The sequence below is a fragment of the Seriola dumerili genome, unplaced genomic scaffold, assembly GCF_002260705.1.
Source record: "Seriola dumerili isolate Sdu_G_001 unplaced genomic scaffold, Sdu_1.0 BDQW01000111.1, whole genome shotgun sequence".
Taxonomy (NCBI): Eukaryota; Metazoa; Chordata; class Actinopteri; order Carangiformes; family Carangidae; genus Seriola; species Seriola dumerili.
In genome coordinates, this window is record NW_019174366.1 from 2711925 (window position 1) to 2730473 (window position 18549).

Consider the following 18549-nt stretch of genomic DNA (forward strand, 5'->3'; position numbering starts at 1 on the left):
ACACAAGCTGTTGGTCAAATTCACTTTAATATAATGTTCAGGGTTACCTAAATAAATTAGCGTAACCGCCCCCGAATTCAAGATGAGTGATTGAAATGTAAATGCAGCGGATCAGGTGACACACTCAGCCCGTCTCTTCCTGCCTTCGTCCTGCTGCACAGCCGCTGGTGTCCTCTGTGAACAAAGCGTAATGCTAATCAACATGTTCTACAACTCTCACTTCTCACACTTCTTCCTACCTGCTGCACTGAGTGTTGGCCTATCCCATGAGGAGCAGAGGCTGCAGAGCTGATGCTGGAGGGTCCGAGGCCTGGAGCTCCTGCAGCGGAAGTCCCGACTCCAGCTAAGTGTATAAATCAGGTGTCGGGTCAGAGCTGGATGTGTTGATGTGGATGGAAGCTAGAGTTGTCTCTGTCCCGCATGTTCTGCAGTATTTTCCAGCACTTCCTAAGCAAATACAGTTCTAGCCAATAGGAAGAGTTTGGTTACAACCAATCAGTGATTTACTTTTATGAATGCAGCTTTGATACCGTTTGAAATGTATTTCAGGTGCTCAAGATAGTTTAGGGGAATGAAGTGGTGCTGGCCTCTGATCCTGCATCACCTCTCGTACCTTTATGGTCTCACTAAACACAGGCCCTGGATGGAGAACCCAGACCAGGTCCATGATAGCCTTACCATGCCAAGATGTTTGTTACCAGCACACGGTTTTAGGGACAGTGAGCAAAAACGGAAAAAAAAAACAAAAAAAAACAAACTCTTTTTGTAAATCAGCCTGTTTGTAGATATTCAAACCTCCCTCACTGAAAAATCCAGTGTGAAATCTCACATGTGAGCGAACAGCACACACGTGTCTTTTGGACAGGTGGTGGTTTTGTATCCAAGAGTTTCCCGCGTTTCAATTGGACATCAGGTGGGACAGTTTTAGTTATTTTACATGCACATTCTCCAGTTATTTGATTGGACAAGATAATTGTGTTGTTTACAACAACTAGTTTAGTTGTCTCTCCGCTCCTCTCTGCATCTTATTGGACTCCATGTTTGTAGCTTCTCCCTATACGTCAAGAAAACATGTCATCATAACTAATATGATGATGGGGAAGCTAAAAGACCTGTGCTGTAAACTTCAGGAAATTATCCTTGACTTCTGTAGCAAGTAATAAATCAAACTATGGAAGATCATTTCTGCCAGAAAAATGAAAAATAAATAAAGTGATAGAAACTGCAAAATAATTTTATGTTAAAGTTTTAGGGGACTGTTTTCAAACAATGACATATTTAATCAGTTATGTATGATTGACATTCTAAATTAAAATTGTGTTGTTTTTTATGAGTAAATTATTTAATCAGATAAACTAAAGTCAGTTTATTGGATTTTGTCATTGTTTTGATTCACAGCCTTAAAGGTATGACCTACTATCTCTAAATTCTACAGCACAGATTTAGACTTTTAAAACATTTAAGTGAAATAAATTTACGTAAAGTTCTACCTAACTAATATGTCATTAATTTTGACCTACTGTGTGTATTTTTTATTTTTATCCTTTATTATGATCATTTTACTTTTTTTCCTCCCTGACTCAAATGAGCTTCCATAAAACCCTCCAGTAGAAGGAGCTGAAACCCGACCTGTCCAAAAAGCACCTGCTGTGATAGTTGTGTGTTTGGGTTTCTGTGCTGTCATGGAGCTGGTTTCTACACAACAGTGTGAAGAGTCAAACTCAGGACATCACATGGACATCAGTGTGTGTGTGCGTGTGATGGAAACAGAATCAAGTTTCTCTGTTATGACAATGGAATTTAAAGATTTTTAGAAATAGCCTGATGAGGATTTTGCTGCTAACTCCAAAAGTTCCCCTTCTAGTTAGTTTGAAACCAACTGACACAAACTCAGAGGAATCATGGCCAGCATTGTGGTAAAACATCACGATGTCCGTACTGTATCACTCAATCTGTCAGATGATGACAGAACTGTTTATTTCTACCGTGTGTGTTCAGTCAGTCAAATGAGAAACGTCTGGTAGTCCTCGGCGTCTGGTTCTTTGTTCCAACCCGGGCCACTTGATCAATAACTGGGGCTGGACTACCAGGACTGAAGTGTAGACTTTGTGTTGCCACCACATCATCATCATCCATCAGAAAAAAATCCTGATTGGCGGTTCCAGCTGTGGGATCCATCACCAATAAAACCAATGAATAAGAACTAAACAAAGCTTCAGGTGTGGTCTAGGTAGCAGTTTAGCTTTAACGCTGCTACAGTGCTTTGCTGTGGCGCTGGGTAGATACACCTGGATGTCTGTATGGATCACCACTGTAGATCAGTCCCCCTTTCACCACAGGTTTAACATTGTATAGACACCTCTGTCACAAATGAGTTACTATTACAATAACCCAGCAGTTCTCTCTAAAGAGACCAGAGGACTGATAGATACCAAAAAACCCATTAGCATTTTCTCAAGACCACGTTGTGTTTACATTGACTCCTTGAGACTTTGAGGGTTTTTTCTTTAATTACATTAGTTTTTGTCAGTACAGACGACATGCCACTCTAGGCAGACCGTTTTACAGATATGCTGCCTGGTTTGTTAAAGTGCCCAGTGATGATGCAGAGTGTGAGGAGCAGCTGGTTCCGGGAGGATTTTCCCTCTGTAATTAGCAGCTGTGATGACGAAACACCCTTCAAAAATGAATATTATGGTGCAAAAACCCAACTGTCTTTCCTGTTCAGTCATGCACTGGTGTTCAGCAGACCAGCAAACCCTTCTACTTACCTGGGGTGAACATGGTTTAGATGCTGTCCTGGTTTGAACTTTAACCTGCACTTGTTTTTAAGGTTTTTAAAAAGCAAAGTCCCCAATTTCAAGCTGCCGTTATCAACACAGGCAACAAGATTTAAGATTGGTGATTGGATATTTCGTACCAAAATGCCCATTGGGAGTTCTTGTTAGCTCCACAGAATTTGAAGCTTACTTCTGGAACCATGGATACTTTATAAAGCTCCTCCCACTGTGCTTCTCTACAGTATCCCTGAATTTAAAGTCAGCAGCCTTTGTGGTGAGAGAGGAATTGGAGTCAGGAAGACACGGAAAAACCAGCCTAGACTCCAGCTGATTGGATTTCCAGCAAGTTGGAAGCAGTGATGATGATGTATTGTACGTGCAGTGCGACAGTTTCAGTTGTGAATGAGGTGTAATAAGTCATTTTGTGAAGTGCGTCAGGTCATGTCCAGATTTGTGCCTTGATTCTTGAGAGAATCACCTTCTGTCATGTTTGAGCTTGACTGCTGTGGTGCTGGTTCCGGCCTCGTACGCTCTGATTTGGGACAATGCTTTTGGTTTTTGGGTTTGTTTGAAGTGGGATCAGGTGGGAGGTCACTACAGGAAGTCCTCTGGTAACAAGGTTTACCTGGGCACCTCTACCTGCATTAAAGGAAGCCTCTCCTTATCCCCCTGAATCCTGCACTGTGTGGGACAGGAACAGATCAAGGAAAACTGCAAACTACCTGATCTTTAATGAACCCTGTTGGTTAATACATCATGACCTTTTGTTACTGAGCAAATATCAGTGTCAACGTACCCTTTAACTGTCAAAGATGTCAGTTCCACCCTTTAAAGGTACATTCCCTGACTGTTCTAGGACCCACAGGGTTCTCAGTTGAGTTTCCAAACTTCAACATTGACTGGGAGAATAGTTAATAGTAGTGTTGGTTGCAGAAGTTATGTTACCCTCAAGGCAGAATTGACCTTTAAAAGCAGAAGTGTCATGGCAAGAAGTTTCAGTGTCTCACTTCAACATAAATGAGGCCTGGTCATGGGAGAACTTTACTCTTGTGGATTGGATTGGAGAAAGAATCTTCGACCATTTCTGTAACTTTCTGAAACCAACAATCCAATGTTCACATCTGCTTCACCGTGATTGGCCAGCTGGGTTGAGGTGAGAGAGGGGGCAGGGTATGAACTGCTTTTCAAAAATACCAGCACAATTGTACAAAGTAGTCATTTTCAAGTACAACCCATCCCTAGTCCTTCCAGATATCAACCATACGCATGTAATTCCATGGATTGGCCAGCAGGTGTCGCCAAAGCCGTCCATCATCACTGGGGGAAACTTGAACAGAATCAGGGGTGTACCTAGGTGAAGTCTGAGAGGAGGGGCCACCTGCGAGTACGTCAGATCTCAAACATGACCTCTCTGCGGTGGAGTGGGTGGAGTAGAGAGAACAACCTGGTTCCTGTTCACAAACAGGTGAATTTGTGTCTGAGGTGAGGTTTGGTCTCACTGAGGAGGGTCAGAGGTAAAACAGCAGAGACAGCCACTTTAAACGTGTGTTGGTCGGGTGGTTGTGTTTTTAGGGGAAAACAGATGAAAATCTATTTTTTTTATTTTTTACTTTGTACAAGCACCATGATGTAATTACCTCAATCAAAACCTATTTTACTGTCTAAAGTTCTATTGTTGTAAAATACAATTATTTTGTGTAGTGTAAAATCTTACAGTTTTATAAAAAAAGGAAAGTAATGTTGGTTCAGAAATTGTTGGTATAAATTGTGGATTTCTGCTCCATTGGGTAAATGTTTTCTTTTTGAGGAATAATTTTTTTTTTTTTGTTTTTGTTTTTTTTTGTACTTGCTAATAACCCAGGATAAAAGGCAGAAGCTTCTGGATCTGTTCACTTGTCACAGACCGTTGACATCTTCCTCTCAGTTCTCTGATGGTCTTTAGATTCACTCTGGCTCTGTGGTAATGAATCTGACAAGTACCTGTGTCGTTGTTCATTTCAGTTTGACTTTCATTAACATAGCGGATTGTAGTTTGAGGGGTTTGTGTCATAATATAGCCTGCTTTCTAATGAATACACAGGAAATGTGTTTCAGCATCTTTTTGGTCTCAGCAGAAAGATGGAGTCAGAGCACATTTCACATGTATGTCTTTTAATCATGTTATATCCTCTCCACAGTTTGTTGGATAGCTCCTGTTATGTAAATATTACTGATTAAATTAATTTAAGTACGTCTGTCTCTGGCTCTTTGTTTGTTTGACTCAACTGTGATCATGTCTCATATCATTCAGACTCATGTACAGTGACCCAATAATAAAGCTAAACATCCCTCACAGCCACTTAATGGATTCATTAGTAATACTTTATAATAAAGCACGGTTTATAAAGGGTTTGTAAGGTATAATTAGTGGCATTTTGAATTGTTCAATCATTTACTCATGCATTATAGATCAATTATGAGACATTGATAAGAACTTCTGGGTTGCCAGGTAAAATCTTACATCTCCATTGTGACGTATCCATAGGACTCTCATTGACTCTTTTTTATTAGAAATGCAGGTTATCCCATTCAGCTCATCAATGCATCACCGCGTCAACTAAAGAAAATATATAAACATTGGAATTGGTGTGAAAGCAGATGAAATACATGAACTGCTGTGAGAATTTCATTGTTTTCAGATTTTCATTCAGCAACTTTGCTAAAGCAGCTGAGAAAAGCTGTGAGTCCCTTGTCTCATTCTAGTCCTCTAAAACATGTTAGGACCTCACTGCAATTAAAATGAATGATATCATTTCTGCATTCTGATCAGATTTGTATAAATTTTGCCTTAAACTCTATGAAGCCCTGGAAGAGGAATCTTCCTGTCCTGAGGTTTCCATCCATCTGGCAGGATTTGCCCAGGTCGAATCAAAACCTCATCCATGCTGTTTAAGATTGTGTCTCATAATCACAATTTTCATCAATATTCAGTCCAATATTCAAAATCTTCTATTAAAAAAAAAAAAAAAAAAAAACTTCCTTCAATGCTTTGAGTTCTTTTATGGACTATTTTCTCTAACTGGCCTCCTGTGTTGTGGGAGAGGACTCTTCACTTGGGTCAGGTGAGTTCAGATCCTCTATGACACAGTTTGTAGACTCAGTTAAAACAGCAGTCTTGTGAGTTCAAGGTGATGAAGCTTTATTGCAAATAAAATCAAAAAACACAGCAACAAAACCTGGTCCAGTCCTGGGACTGAACTGAATTGTCTCAGTTGTGAACTGATTTTTGTATCATCTCTACCTGGACACCATTATCTCATGTTCTGGGTACTTGATGTCAGATGTTCCTCAGTTGTTCATTAAAAGGTTAAATATCAGTAGCTTCCCACCGATTCAGTTCTATGTTTGACTATATCCTGAAGTGTGCAATTTGACCACATACACCACCGTCTTCTAGCATAATAACTAATAAATCACTATACTTTTGATTAAACTGGCAATAAATAGTTACACATGATCATATTTTATTAGGTAAGTAAACAAACATGAACACTCATGAGTGATTAAAACTAAAAATAATAAGTGACACATGAGTAATAATATTTCCCTGTGTCTTTTGTGTCTGTAGGAGGAGAAAGGAAGATCTATAAGCTTTTGTGTCTGAATGGGAGCAAAACCCACATCTGGTGGAGGAGACCAGAGGTGGAGGCTGTCACTGCAGCACAATAATGCCAGTGGGTGGTGTGTTCCACATACTAGTTCATTTTAGATCCATTGCAGCTGAGACATCAGAAATGTTATTACAGTGCAGCTTGATTCAGGGTGAATTAATAAAATTGCTGTGTGGATAGAGACTGGTTTATTATCAAACTCTGAGGCGTTGTTTGCTGCAGTGTAAATGAGCAAAGACAGCTTTTTAACGGCGGTACAGCGGGATCTCTATATGAAAGGTTGCATTGAGTTTCACATTAGAATCCACATCCTGTAAGAGGAAATGAGCACACAGCAGTCGGACTAAACCACATCTGTGTCCAGCTGTGACCATGAAACCAGATGAGAAGCTGCAGCTGGCTGGACGTGTCAGGACCGTGAAAGCGGGTCCCCACTCTCATCCTCCCCATCCTCTTCATCCTCTTCACCCTCCATCTGTGGCGGGCTGTTAGTGGGCGGGGCTACAGAGGGAGGAAGAGATGCGAAAGAGTCAGTGAGGAGGAAGAACAACAACCAGAGGAGAGGAAACCATACAAACACACACACCGTCCCGGACCTTACACAACACACACACACACACACACACACACACACACAAACCCATACAGAGGGCGGGTACTGGATCAGACCCAGCTTCACTTCATCCTCATCCACATACCAGAGGAAGTGGACCTCCCCCGCCCCTACTGACCCGGGGAGTCAACACTGATGGAGAAACAGGCCGGAGCTGCCGGAGCTGCCGGGGCGGCGGACGGAGCAGGGCCCAACAGAAAGCCGTGGAGCTCGACGACCTGCGGACCAGCGGCCGGTGAGACTGTGGAGAGGTGAGCAGGCTCCGTGTGACAGGAGGATGTGAAACTTCGACGTCTAACTGTCCATTTATTATGTTATATTATATTATTATTATCCTGAATGAAGAGGATAATATATCTGTCGACACAGTTTACACACAGTAACGTTTATTTATTGAAGTTTTAAAACGAGTCATTTCCAAAGACTAAATCAGCAGATTTGTAGCTGGAGTTTGGTGTGGCGGAACAGTACAGGAGCTTACGGTGTTATCTACATCCCAACACCGTAGAAGAAGAAGGGTAAGACAGGCTAACATAAACAGTGGTCTACCAGTTGCTAACAGATAGTTAGCATTAGCAGCTAGCGGTGGTTAGCGGTAGCAGCTCAGTATAACAGACCTGTAGCTAGTAGTTACAACTAACTCAGTTAGCTCAGTATGATCAACTGTGGTTGATGCTAATGTTTACAGATGTGTCCGTCCAACAACTCTCAATTTATTGACATACGGTTTTACAGTAAGTGACATTTTATTAAAATAAATAAGTAAATAAAATCAGTTAAATCATCTGAAGGTAGAAGCTTCGAACTGACACCTGGAGACTCACCTGGACCTGTTTAATTATAATTTGATCAAATTCAGATTTATTCAAGAATATCATGTAACATCTTGTAAGAATAATATCAGATGAACTATTAATGATAAAGTCCTGAAGGTGTTCTCACTCATCAGCCTCTGGTTAGGATGACACATCCCTGTCTATCTAATTGAACCTGTGAAGGTAAAATAACTCACACTTCATTAGTGTTACTGGTACCTTAAGATTAGTGACCTCACATAGTTTCCAGTATAGCTCCACCAAGTCCAACCTGAGCACAAATCCAATCAGGTTCATTAAAAACCTCTGTGAGTTTCCCCAGGACTCTAAAACCAGGTTTTGATTAAAGCTATTCTTTAAGACTGGGCCTCAAGATTAGATACAAATACAGGAGCCACCTCAAGACCCCTATAAGGAGAAAATATGTCCTTATAACGTGAACTACTTAATAACATGATCAGGATCTAATTATAATGAGATTTTTTTTTTTATCACTAATTACATATTACACGATTGTAGTTATAACTTTCATTTTTATGGCAACAAGTCAACATGTTCAACTATAACAAGATGGAAAGTTGTTATAAGAAATTTCCACATAATTTCATATGATGTTATAAATAGAAAAACAGCTGATAGAAAAGTAATAGGCCGAGTTAAAGAGACTGAACTGCAGTCGGATACAGTGATTACAGAAATACCACAACACTCCCTCTTCCTGTTCCACCTCAAGGAGGCTGTTACACATTTACAGTTTGTTTCTGCAAAGAGCATGAGAACTGATCTGAGGTCAGTGTGAGATCATGGTGGTGACACTGGAACCCAGCAGCCAATCGGAATCAAGGAATCTTTAAGTACATTTATTCAGTAATCATATGACAGATTTTGGTGTAACAGCAAAGAAAACAGTGTGAGTGTGTCTAAGTGTGTATCAGCTGTTTGTGTCTCTGTGCTCAGTCCCTCAGGTTCTCATGTGGAGTGGTGTAAACAGCTGATCGCAGCCACCATCTCCAGTCAGATCTCAGGATCAGTCCCACCTGACATCGCAAACAGGGATAACAAGGTAGCTGACACACACACACACACACGTACACACGCACACACACACACGCGCACACACACTCAATGTGCTGACAGTGTTTCTCATCGGTGTGTTTTGTAACTGTCAGGCTGGGAGACGACCAGATTTCATGGTAAGACAGAAACAGCAGTGTGTGTGTGTACACGTGTGCTGTATATGTATATGTGTGTGGGCAGAGCTTTGTGTGTTATGTGTGTGTCAGTGTGTCACAGCTGTTGTCGTTGTGTAGATGAGCCGCTGCTGAGCTGCTGTACTGTTCTCCTCTGCCTCTGCCTGCCAGCAGCTGCTAAACACACATGTGTACAGCAGGTAGAGCTGTGACATCATGAATTATCATCCTGAAACCTTGGTACAGGAAGTTCAGTCCAGTGTGCAGCATGATCTGCTGTGGGTCAAACTCTAAACACAATAATAATAATCACTGCTGTATACTGCTGTATATACTGCTGTATATAAGTGCTGAATAAGCTGCTAATGAGAGACCATTTAAATGTACACTTACTGTAGTTGTCAGTTTATTAGGTACACCAAGTTAAAATTAAATCAGTCTATTGCAACTTCAGTTTGTGTGATCATTTCAGAGGCGGCAGTTTGTGGAGTTGGTGAATACACAGAGATGTTTGTGTCGTTTAACCTTCCCTCATTGATGGAAACACCTGTCTGTACATCCATTTATTCATTATAGATAGATAGATACTTTATTGTCACAGCATATTAAAACAACATGGAACACAATGAGAACCTAAAAGCAGACACTCAGTCTTAACCTGCTGGGTTTAGGAGAAGGAGCTATGACGGGGTATTAGGGCCACATTGAGAAAAAAAAAAAGAAATCTGAAATTGCGTGAATAAAGTCGTAATTTTCAGAATAAAATCGTAATATTTCAAGGAAAGTGTTACTGTGTTAGGAATGTTACTCACAACCAACCAAACAGGTGAAAAGGACAGTCAGTGGCAGCCTGAGCTGCTTCTGGCAGCTGCTGTTTGTCTGTCTAACAATAGAATAGACTCAGTTTCTTCACTATCTTTTCACTGTCCTGATGATGCTGATGAGCTAAAAAATGAATTATCTCCTTATTAGTGAAACCTGTGCTAAATTAGAGCTTCACAGGATGCTCCATGTTTCTCATTTTAAAGCTTCTGGTATTTCCTTCTCTTAATATTATGACTTTATCCTTGTAAAATTATGATTTTATTTTTGTAATATGACTTTTTTCTTGTAAAATTTGGATTTTACTCTCAAATTTGGGACTTTATTCGGGTCATTTCAGATTCTTTTTTTTTCCCCCAATGTGGCTCTATATCATATTCCATCATAAGCAGCAGAGTTAACCCTGCAGACTGCAGTATAATCACAGCTCCTGATGAGAGGACAGAATGATAATCTGACTGAAGCATCATCTTAACCTCAGGACAGATGAAGGAGCTGACAGTTGATCAGCTTTTAACATAATGTTTACATTAGTAAAAACACATTTAAATGACTATAGACAAGGCTTTACAGTGAGTTTGTTAAAGGGTCAGTGTAAAGGGTAGTTGTCCCTCTCCATATATAGTTTTGGTTTTATTAAGTCCAGGTGTGGAGATAAATGTCTCCCTCTGTTTCTGCCTCCAAACCCAGGACAACACAGGTGAGTTTAGTCCGAAACAATCCATGTAACAGTGTTTCTGAAAACACTGTTACACAGGTTAATCCACAGACCCCACTGTCTACACGCGGTTTCAGTCTGAGGGTTATTAACAGGTGCACTGTCTGTGGAGTGACTCACCTGCAGTGGATCAGGCTGGAGCCAGGACACAGTTTAGGGTTTAATGGATCACTTGTGTAGAAGCGATCAGATCTTCTCTGCTGCTTGTGTTTATGCTTGGCTGACCTGCAGCTCTCTCCTTGTCCTGCAGCAGCTCCCAGTCGTATCACTTCGCTTCTCTTAGTGGATTTGCTTTGGGCTCTTTGTGTGTGTTTGCTCCTGCACCTGTCACAGATACACACTCTGATGTTCTCAGTTTAAATGAGAGATGGAATAACAACATGTACCGGGTATGTTTAACCTCCAGGTGTCCAAGAGGCTGATTCCCAGGGTAAGAGCCTCAGTCTCATCAGCTGTTTATGGATAATACAAGCTGTCAGAACAATGTCACACTGCTACACTGTCACACTGTCACAGACACACTATATGTACTGTATGTGTCCAGACTCAAATATCTGTAGTTTTGATTGTTGTAAATGTGGTGCTGGTGTTGATGGGCTCCAGAGGTTGACCTGCAGTAACCTCTCCATCATCAGGTCAAACATTTGATTTGTCCAATGCTGTTTTTAGGTCTGTTGTTCTCAGGTTGTACACGATACCTCAGTAACGCCTGCACAGAACGTCTTCAGATTTGGCACAAACGTTCACTTAGACTCAAGGATGAACTGATTAGGTTATAATTATTATTAGGTTAGAACCATAAAATACTAACGATCGTCCTCCGGGAAACTTCTCTGCCAAAGATTGTTCGTGAGTGAAGACACGCCACTCTGTAACATCTCTCTGACCTCCAGTGATCGGCAGAGTGGAGACTCTCCTTAATACAGTATACATGTGGCCTCTGTATACACTGATACTGATACTGTGATTAGATACTGTCAGCTGATCAATCAGTCCAGCTGTGATTGGTTCTTATAGTGATATATTTTGTGACTAAAATAACCAGATGTAGTTTCAACTTCTGGATTCAGTGAATTAAAACCTGACCAGTCAAAGTACTGATGTAAAAAAAAACAAAAAAAAAAAACATATAAGAGTCCAGTATCTACCTAAATCAGTCCTGATCCGCGTGTGGAAGTGTGGAAATGGGAGCATGTACTGGGAGTGTGGAGCTCCACCAGCACAGACACTGGGCTCAGTGGTCAGGAACACCTGACAGCTCACAGGGATGAGGAGTGGTGAACTGTTTGCTACATACGGAATAATGTCTGCTGTGTAACGTCTCTCTCTCTCTCTTTCTCTCTCTCTCTCTCTCTCTCTCTTTCTCTCTTTCTCTCACTTTCTCCATGCTGGCTCGACCCTGCACCAGGATTTACATGATGAAGGTCTTTGTTACCATGGAGAAAGTGATTCTGAGCATCCTTCCACTGCTTTGGCAAGTCTCTCACTGTCTGTCCTTCCTCCTGTTTCCTCCCTCCTCACCCTGTCCTGGTCTGCATGCCTCCTCCTCCTCCTCCTCCTCCTGCTCCTCCTCCTCCTCCTCCTCTCTGCTGATCTGAATTCTGTTGGAGTTTTTTTTCAGGTTGGTCCAAACTTTGGAGTGAAAGTCAGGATTTTTCAGCCTCTGCTGCATCACTGTGTTTTCATCAGTCTCTCACTCGAGCCCCACTTCGCTATATTCATTATGTTTTGATTTATTTTGTTATCGTCTGACTTTCTCCCTTTAAGGTGATTTTATTACCACAGGGATATTAAAGGAACATACTTTTCATTTTGTTCCTCTGAGGAAATAACAACAATAAGACTTTTGGGTCATTTTTAAAAGTTTCACCAAGAGCTACACAGATTCAGAATCAGCACAACCTCAGCTAATTATATATGTCACTCAATAAAGACTTGTGTACAGTATAATAGGAGTTAGTAGCCCATAAAACAAGAACAAACAAAAAAAATCTTGAATTTTATAGATGAAAACACTGCAAAGCTTAATAATGAAAGAAAACTGAAAGTTGCACCTACAGTATTTGTTTGGGTTGTTCTAGAGGTGATCTGAAGTTATCTCTTCATGAGTTATGCTCATTCTTTCCCCTTGAAAAATTAGCCTCTAAATGCACTAAATATCTGAAATATCTGAGTGTTAACAGACAATTATGTCCAAACTTATATTTATTTAAATTTATATATTTAAAAATATTCCTATTATTATTTTACTACTAACTGTCGTCCTCTCTTCTCTGCTCCATGTATAACAGAACAGACACGCTGCTTTTGATTTTTGACATATAATTTGAAAACATCATGGACAGAAGTATTGGGACGCCCCACTTGATGTTTTTACTTAGTCTCTGTAGATCTTAATCAGAACTCTACTCTTCTCTGGTGGTGCTTTGACTGAACTCTTCCAGTTCTCCCAGCTGAGAGTCTCAGCTCTGTCCATAGACCTTCAGCTGGATTAGGACCAGGACTCAGAGCAGACCACGTCCTGGCCTTTGGCCAGTTCTGTAAATAAAGGCTGGAATCTAAGATTTTATTCTGCCAGAAGAGAAGATGTTCAGTTGTTCTCACAAACAAGTTGCTTTATTTATCAAATTATTTATTTTATTATATATTTACTTTGTGTTAACACAGTGTTAGATCCACATTGTTGTCTTACGACGGAGTGTTAGGGCAACATTCAGGAAAAAAAAGAAATCGGAAATCTTGAGAATAAAGTCATAATTTTATGATAATAAAGTCGTAATATTACCAGAATTAAAATGTAAAGTCTCCAGAGAAAAAAACATCAAGATGAAGTTTCTCCTTATTAGTGGAACCTGTGCTAAAGTAGAACTTCACAGGATGCTCCACATTCCTCATCTTAAAGCTTCTGATGTTATATTATGAGTTTTTTCCCCAAAGTTTCAGATCTTTTTCCTCCGTGTGGCCCTAATGCTCCGTCATATTGTTTCCACACACCTGAAGGACATGGTTCATTTTTCTTTGACAGGTTCAGGTTTCATCATTTTTCATCATCAGTCAGTTTGTTTTCAACATAAATACAATACAAGAGCTCCTGTAGAGAAAAGCTCACTGACAGCTGTTTAAAGAGTTTAATTAGTTTATCTAGTTGTGCTAGTAGTGTTAGTTAGCACTGTCTGATGATCACCCCGTCAGGAACATGTTCAGTAATACTAATATTGGTGTTTCTGGTCCACGTTGTGGTGTTGCTGACTGCTCTGCGCTGACTGCAGAACCTTCCTGCTCTGAGATACGGGGCTCAGGTCAGGATGTCCCAAAACCAGGTTCCTCTGCTGCCAGGAGAGACCGTCCAGACCACAGGTAACACATCCACACCAACACACAGCACCAGGAACTATCGCTCACATGCCAATTAATCAATACGTTGTCCTGCGCGCTCATGTGTGTGTGTGTGTGTGTGTGTGTGTGTGTGTGTGTGCGTGCGCGCAGTCAAGGATGTGATGTACATCTGTCCGTTCAGTGGTCTGGTTACTGGGACTCTGACCATCACAGACTACAAGCTCTACTTCAGCAGTGTGGAGCGGGTACAGCACTTCACTCACTCTTTACTCTGCAGTTTACAGCCAATCGCTTATTGATTCATTGAGTACCTGTGTGTTAAAGTCAGTGTGTGTGTGTGTGTGTGTGTGCGTGCGCATGTGCAGGAGTCTCCGTTCATCCTGGATGTGAACCTGGGAGTCATCAGCAGACTGGAGACCATCAGTGTTTCCACACAGGGAGAGAACACCAAGGGCCTGGAGCTGGTCTGCAAGGTAACACGTAGCTGGTCAACAAGATGGGTCATTATAATATCTGACCACATGTATTATGATTTTTAAATGAATTTCCTCTGCGCATCAGGACATGAGGAGTCCCAGGTTTGCCTACAAGACAGAGGAGAGTCATCCAGATGTGGTGCAGGCGCTGGCCAAACACGCCTTCCCCCTCTCCCACAGCCTGGTCAGTGTCACTCAGATGTCTTCTTTATTGTTGGATTGATTTGATGTGAGAGAACGTTGGGACAGAATCTGCTCGTTGGCTTTTAATTCGAAGAGGCTGTTCAGTCTGTGATGGGCGGGGCTTCATTTTCAGCCTGCGGGGGGGGGGGGGGGTCAGACTGCGAGGCAGAGCGGCAGGAGACATGGAGGGAGAGATGTGAGTCCCGACCCCTGACTACCTTAGTCCTGGATCACCTCAAAACTCACCCCCCTGCTCTGAGTGTAAGTCTAAGATTTGACAGGTCAGATCTGGAGGGACGTCATGAGCACCCAACTTCTTACCCCAGTGGGAGCACCCTGTGACGACGACAGGCCCGAGGAAGAAGTGATGAGAACTTTCAAGTTCCCAAAACTGTTGTTAGCAGTCCACAGGGATTTTATCATGTCGAAGGAGTTGTTTGATTCTTGTGTTTGAACAATATGAAAAAATCACGTGTGTTAGAGCTTTAGGAGGTCACACTATGACGCCCCATGGGGGGCAAGTTGAGCTAACAGACCACTTCGTTTTTTTTTTTGAGTCATATTTAGAAACCTGTGTGTTTTAGATCCACAGTGATTATTCCCAGGGACGCACCACATCCTGAGATATATCTACATATTTCAGTCGGAGACTTTAAAGACGCTTCGAGACCTGAGGAATGTTGTTATACTTTTTCTCCATGTTGAGAGTGACAGACACAAACGGTCACATCAGGCCAGCAGGCACAGCGCCTGGTGCAAAAATAGATCTCCGTCAGTTACCCAACAGTTACCCACGCAACCACTTCCTCTTTAGCCGCTTTCCCCACAAAATAAGAGCGTGAAAAACGATTGATTTTTTTGATTTTATTGTTTTTTGCTGCAGTGCTTTATTTCAAGCTATTGTGGGCTTTTATTGTTTTGTAGATGTGTGATATGAAAAATAACACAAGAACAGTCATCAAGACATCAAACCTGAATAAATCTGTTTAGAAATCATCCATTCAAACAGTCACCCGGGGTTACAGGAGGGAACAGAGCTTCTGCTTCATGGAAAATCCTCCAGATTATTTAGTTTGTAGGAACCTCTGCAGAAAAAAAAACACTTCAGTGGCCCAGAGGAAGAGACCAGCTCACAGACCAGCAGCAGTGACACTGCTTTGACTGGACTCCACATCTCAACAAGTGTACGGGAGGTGGGAGGCCGGTGAGGGATCATGTCACTGTCACTCGCACTGTGAACTAAACTCTCAGAAAAAGAAGCAGTTGAGGTTAAAGAGGGTTATACGTCCTCCTGTTCCTCTTCAGACTCCATCACTGGTGTACGTGCTGGTGTGTTTAGACAGTTTCTTCCATACAGTTTGATGATAAAGCACCCGAAGGTAACGTTCTTCCTGTGTCGTCCTCTGGCAGCCGCTGTTCGCCTTCCTGTACAAGGAGCAGTTTCCTGTGGACGGCTGGAAGGTGTACGACCCAGCGGCAGAGTACAGGCGCCAGGTGACCGCACAGCACCCGTAACACCGACTGGACAACACACCTGTCCAACACCGCCCATTAGTGACTAACTGATCTGACATTATAGTGTAGAACCTGTCGCACCTGTCTCCACCATGGTCTCATGGTTTCCTGCTTGTGGCCTGATGTGGTTTTGCAGGGTCTCCCTAACGAGAGCTGGACCATCAGTAAGATCAACACCAGCTATGAGCTGTGCGACACCTACCCCTCCGTCCTGGTCATCCCCACCAACATCGCAGACGAAGACATCAGACGAGTGGCCGTCTTCAGAGCCAAGCACCGCATCCCGGTCAGTCTCGTCCAATCACAGGCGGAGGCGGAGCTGTGAGTCGTTTTGTTGTTGTCCTCCTGGTTCTGATGTGGTCCTGCTCTTCCTGCAGGTCTTGTCCTGGATCCACCCCGAGTCTCAGGCCACCATCGTGCGCTGCAGCCAGCCGCTAGTCGGACCTTCGGACCGTCGCTGTAAAGAGGACGAACGCTTCCTCCAGATCATCATGGACGCCAACGCACAGTCCCACAAGCTCACCATCTTTGACGCCCGGCAGAGCAGCGTGGCCGTCACCAACAAGGTACGACGAAGACGCGTTGTTGTTGTTGTTCGTCTCCCTCGCCCCGCACCTTCATCAAACACTCTGTTCACGTCCTCCTCCTCCTCACTCAGGCCAAAGATGGAGGGTTCGAGAGCGAGAGTTACTACCCCAACGTGGAGCTGAACTTCCTGGACATCCCCAACATCCACGTGATGAGGGAGTCGCTGAGGAAGATGAAGGACGTGGTTTATCCCACCATAGATGAAGCTCACTGGCACTCTGCTATCGACCAGACTCACTGGCTGGAGTACATCCGGGTACACCACACACACACACACACGCGCACACACACGCACACACACACACACACACACCTTTGTTACACACACAGTATCAGTGTGTTCCTGTCTGATGTGCTGTGTGACCCTGTGCTGTGTGCAGCTGCTGTTAGCGGGAGCAGCTAAAGTAGCTGATAAGCTGGAGTCGGGGAAGACGTCGGTGGTGGTTCACTGCAGCGACGGCTGGGACAGAACCGCTCAGCTCACCTCTCTGGCCATGCTGATGCTGGACAGCTACTACCGCACACTCAGAGGCTTCCAGGTCACACACACACACACACATACACACACACAATCACACACACACTCTAACTCAACTACACACACTGCATCTGCATCTTATCTGTGCACTGTTCTAATGTCTGTGTGTGTGTGTTTCTGCAGGTTCTGGTGGAGAAGGAGTGGATCAGTTTTGGACACAAGTTCGCTGCAGTGAGTTCAGATCACAGTCATCATATACATATCCTCGAGAACCAACAGAACCGAACACAGCTGAACATCAGTGTTGATACCAGAGCTGTCGCTACACTGGTTTGATGTCTAACACCTGCATCAGTTTGTGCTGAGGTCTGACACAGAGACAAACATGTCATCAAAATATTACTCATGCACTTTGTTATGGCCCAGCCCAGGAAGACACGCATGGATGTATTTATTTAACAGAAATGAAAAAAAGCCATGCCCCATGTTCCTGTATATCAAGTGTAAACCAGAGGTGGCGCTATGACTGTGACTTCATATTGGCATGTAGATGTCTTCAGGTCAGGATTCTTATCAAACAGCTGGAGTTATAACAACGAGACATCAAAAATCACCATGCCGCCACAGGCAGGTCCCCCAGAGAAAACTTCACAGTTTTCACATTGAGGCATCATCAAGGTTTTTCTCATGGAAACAGGTGGAAGCTTCCTGTTTTGAGACATGTGAAGTGATGATGTAACACAGTCAGCTTGTGTCTCTGTGTGCAGTCATGACGACAGATGTGTGATCACCTGACCTCAGGTCTCCTGACTGTGTGTCTCTGTGTTGCAGCGCGTGGGTCACGGTGATGAGAACCATGCTAACTCGGAGCGCTCCCCCCTCTTCGTCCAGTTCATCGACTGTGTTTGGCAGATGACTCGCCAGGTCAGAGGCCTTCATCATCATCTTCATCATCATCATCATCATCAGCTAGCAGAAATAATAACCCAACACTGAACCCATCCAATCACAATGGTAACCACTCCTCTTCCTCTGACTACAGTTCCCAGCAGCCTTTGAGTTCAACGAGTTGTTCTTGATCACTGTGCTGGACCACCTCTACAGCTGTCTGTTTGGTACATTCCTATACAACAGTGAAGAGGAGAGGGCAGCCAAGGTATGTACCACTCCTCTGTTAACGGGGGGGGGGGGGGGCTGGGGATCCAGGTCCCAGTAAACCCCTCCGTGTCTGTGCCAGAGTGCAGACACGCCGAGATACCGACTGTTGCTCCCCGAGTATGGATCCGTATAGCATTTAACAGGTAAGATGTGCGCCGGACTGACAAGAGTGAGTGAGTGATTGACAGCAGTGACTCTGATCTGACTGTTCCATGTGCCCCCCCCCC

The 18549-nt window shown here is 43.0% G+C and overlaps 1 protein-coding gene across 1 annotated transcript in view; it reads left to right on the forward strand.

Moving 5' to 3' along the window:
* Positions 1 to 7036: 7036 nt before the first annotated feature.
* LOC111223590 (myotubularin-related protein 1-like) overlaps positions 7037 to 18549 on the forward strand; it is a 16038-nt gene continuing 4525 nt past the window's right edge. Inside the window, exons 1-16 of the mRNA XM_022747794.1 lie at positions 7037 to 7294; positions 8816 to 8921; positions 9028 to 9051; positions 10995 to 11018; positions 13858 to 13945; positions 14075 to 14169; positions 14290 to 14397; positions 14486 to 14584; positions 15994 to 16077; positions 16235 to 16384; positions 16476 to 16664; positions 16757 to 16942; positions 17067 to 17225; positions 17348 to 17395; positions 17996 to 18088; positions 18207 to 18320. Coding sequence (XP_022603515.1) covers positions 7179 to 7294; positions 8816 to 8921; positions 9028 to 9051; positions 10995 to 11018; positions 13858 to 13945; positions 14075 to 14169; positions 14290 to 14397; positions 14486 to 14584; positions 15994 to 16077; positions 16235 to 16384; positions 16476 to 16664; positions 16757 to 16942; positions 17067 to 17225; positions 17348 to 17395; positions 17996 to 18088; positions 18207 to 18320 — 1683 coding nt within the window. The 5' untranslated portion in view covers positions 7037 to 7178. The remainder of the gene's footprint in view (positions 7295 to 8815; positions 8922 to 9027; positions 9052 to 10994; positions 11019 to 13857; positions 13946 to 14074; positions 14170 to 14289; positions 14398 to 14485; positions 14585 to 15993; positions 16078 to 16234; positions 16385 to 16475; positions 16665 to 16756; positions 16943 to 17066; positions 17226 to 17347; positions 17396 to 17995; positions 18089 to 18206; positions 18321 to 18549) is intronic.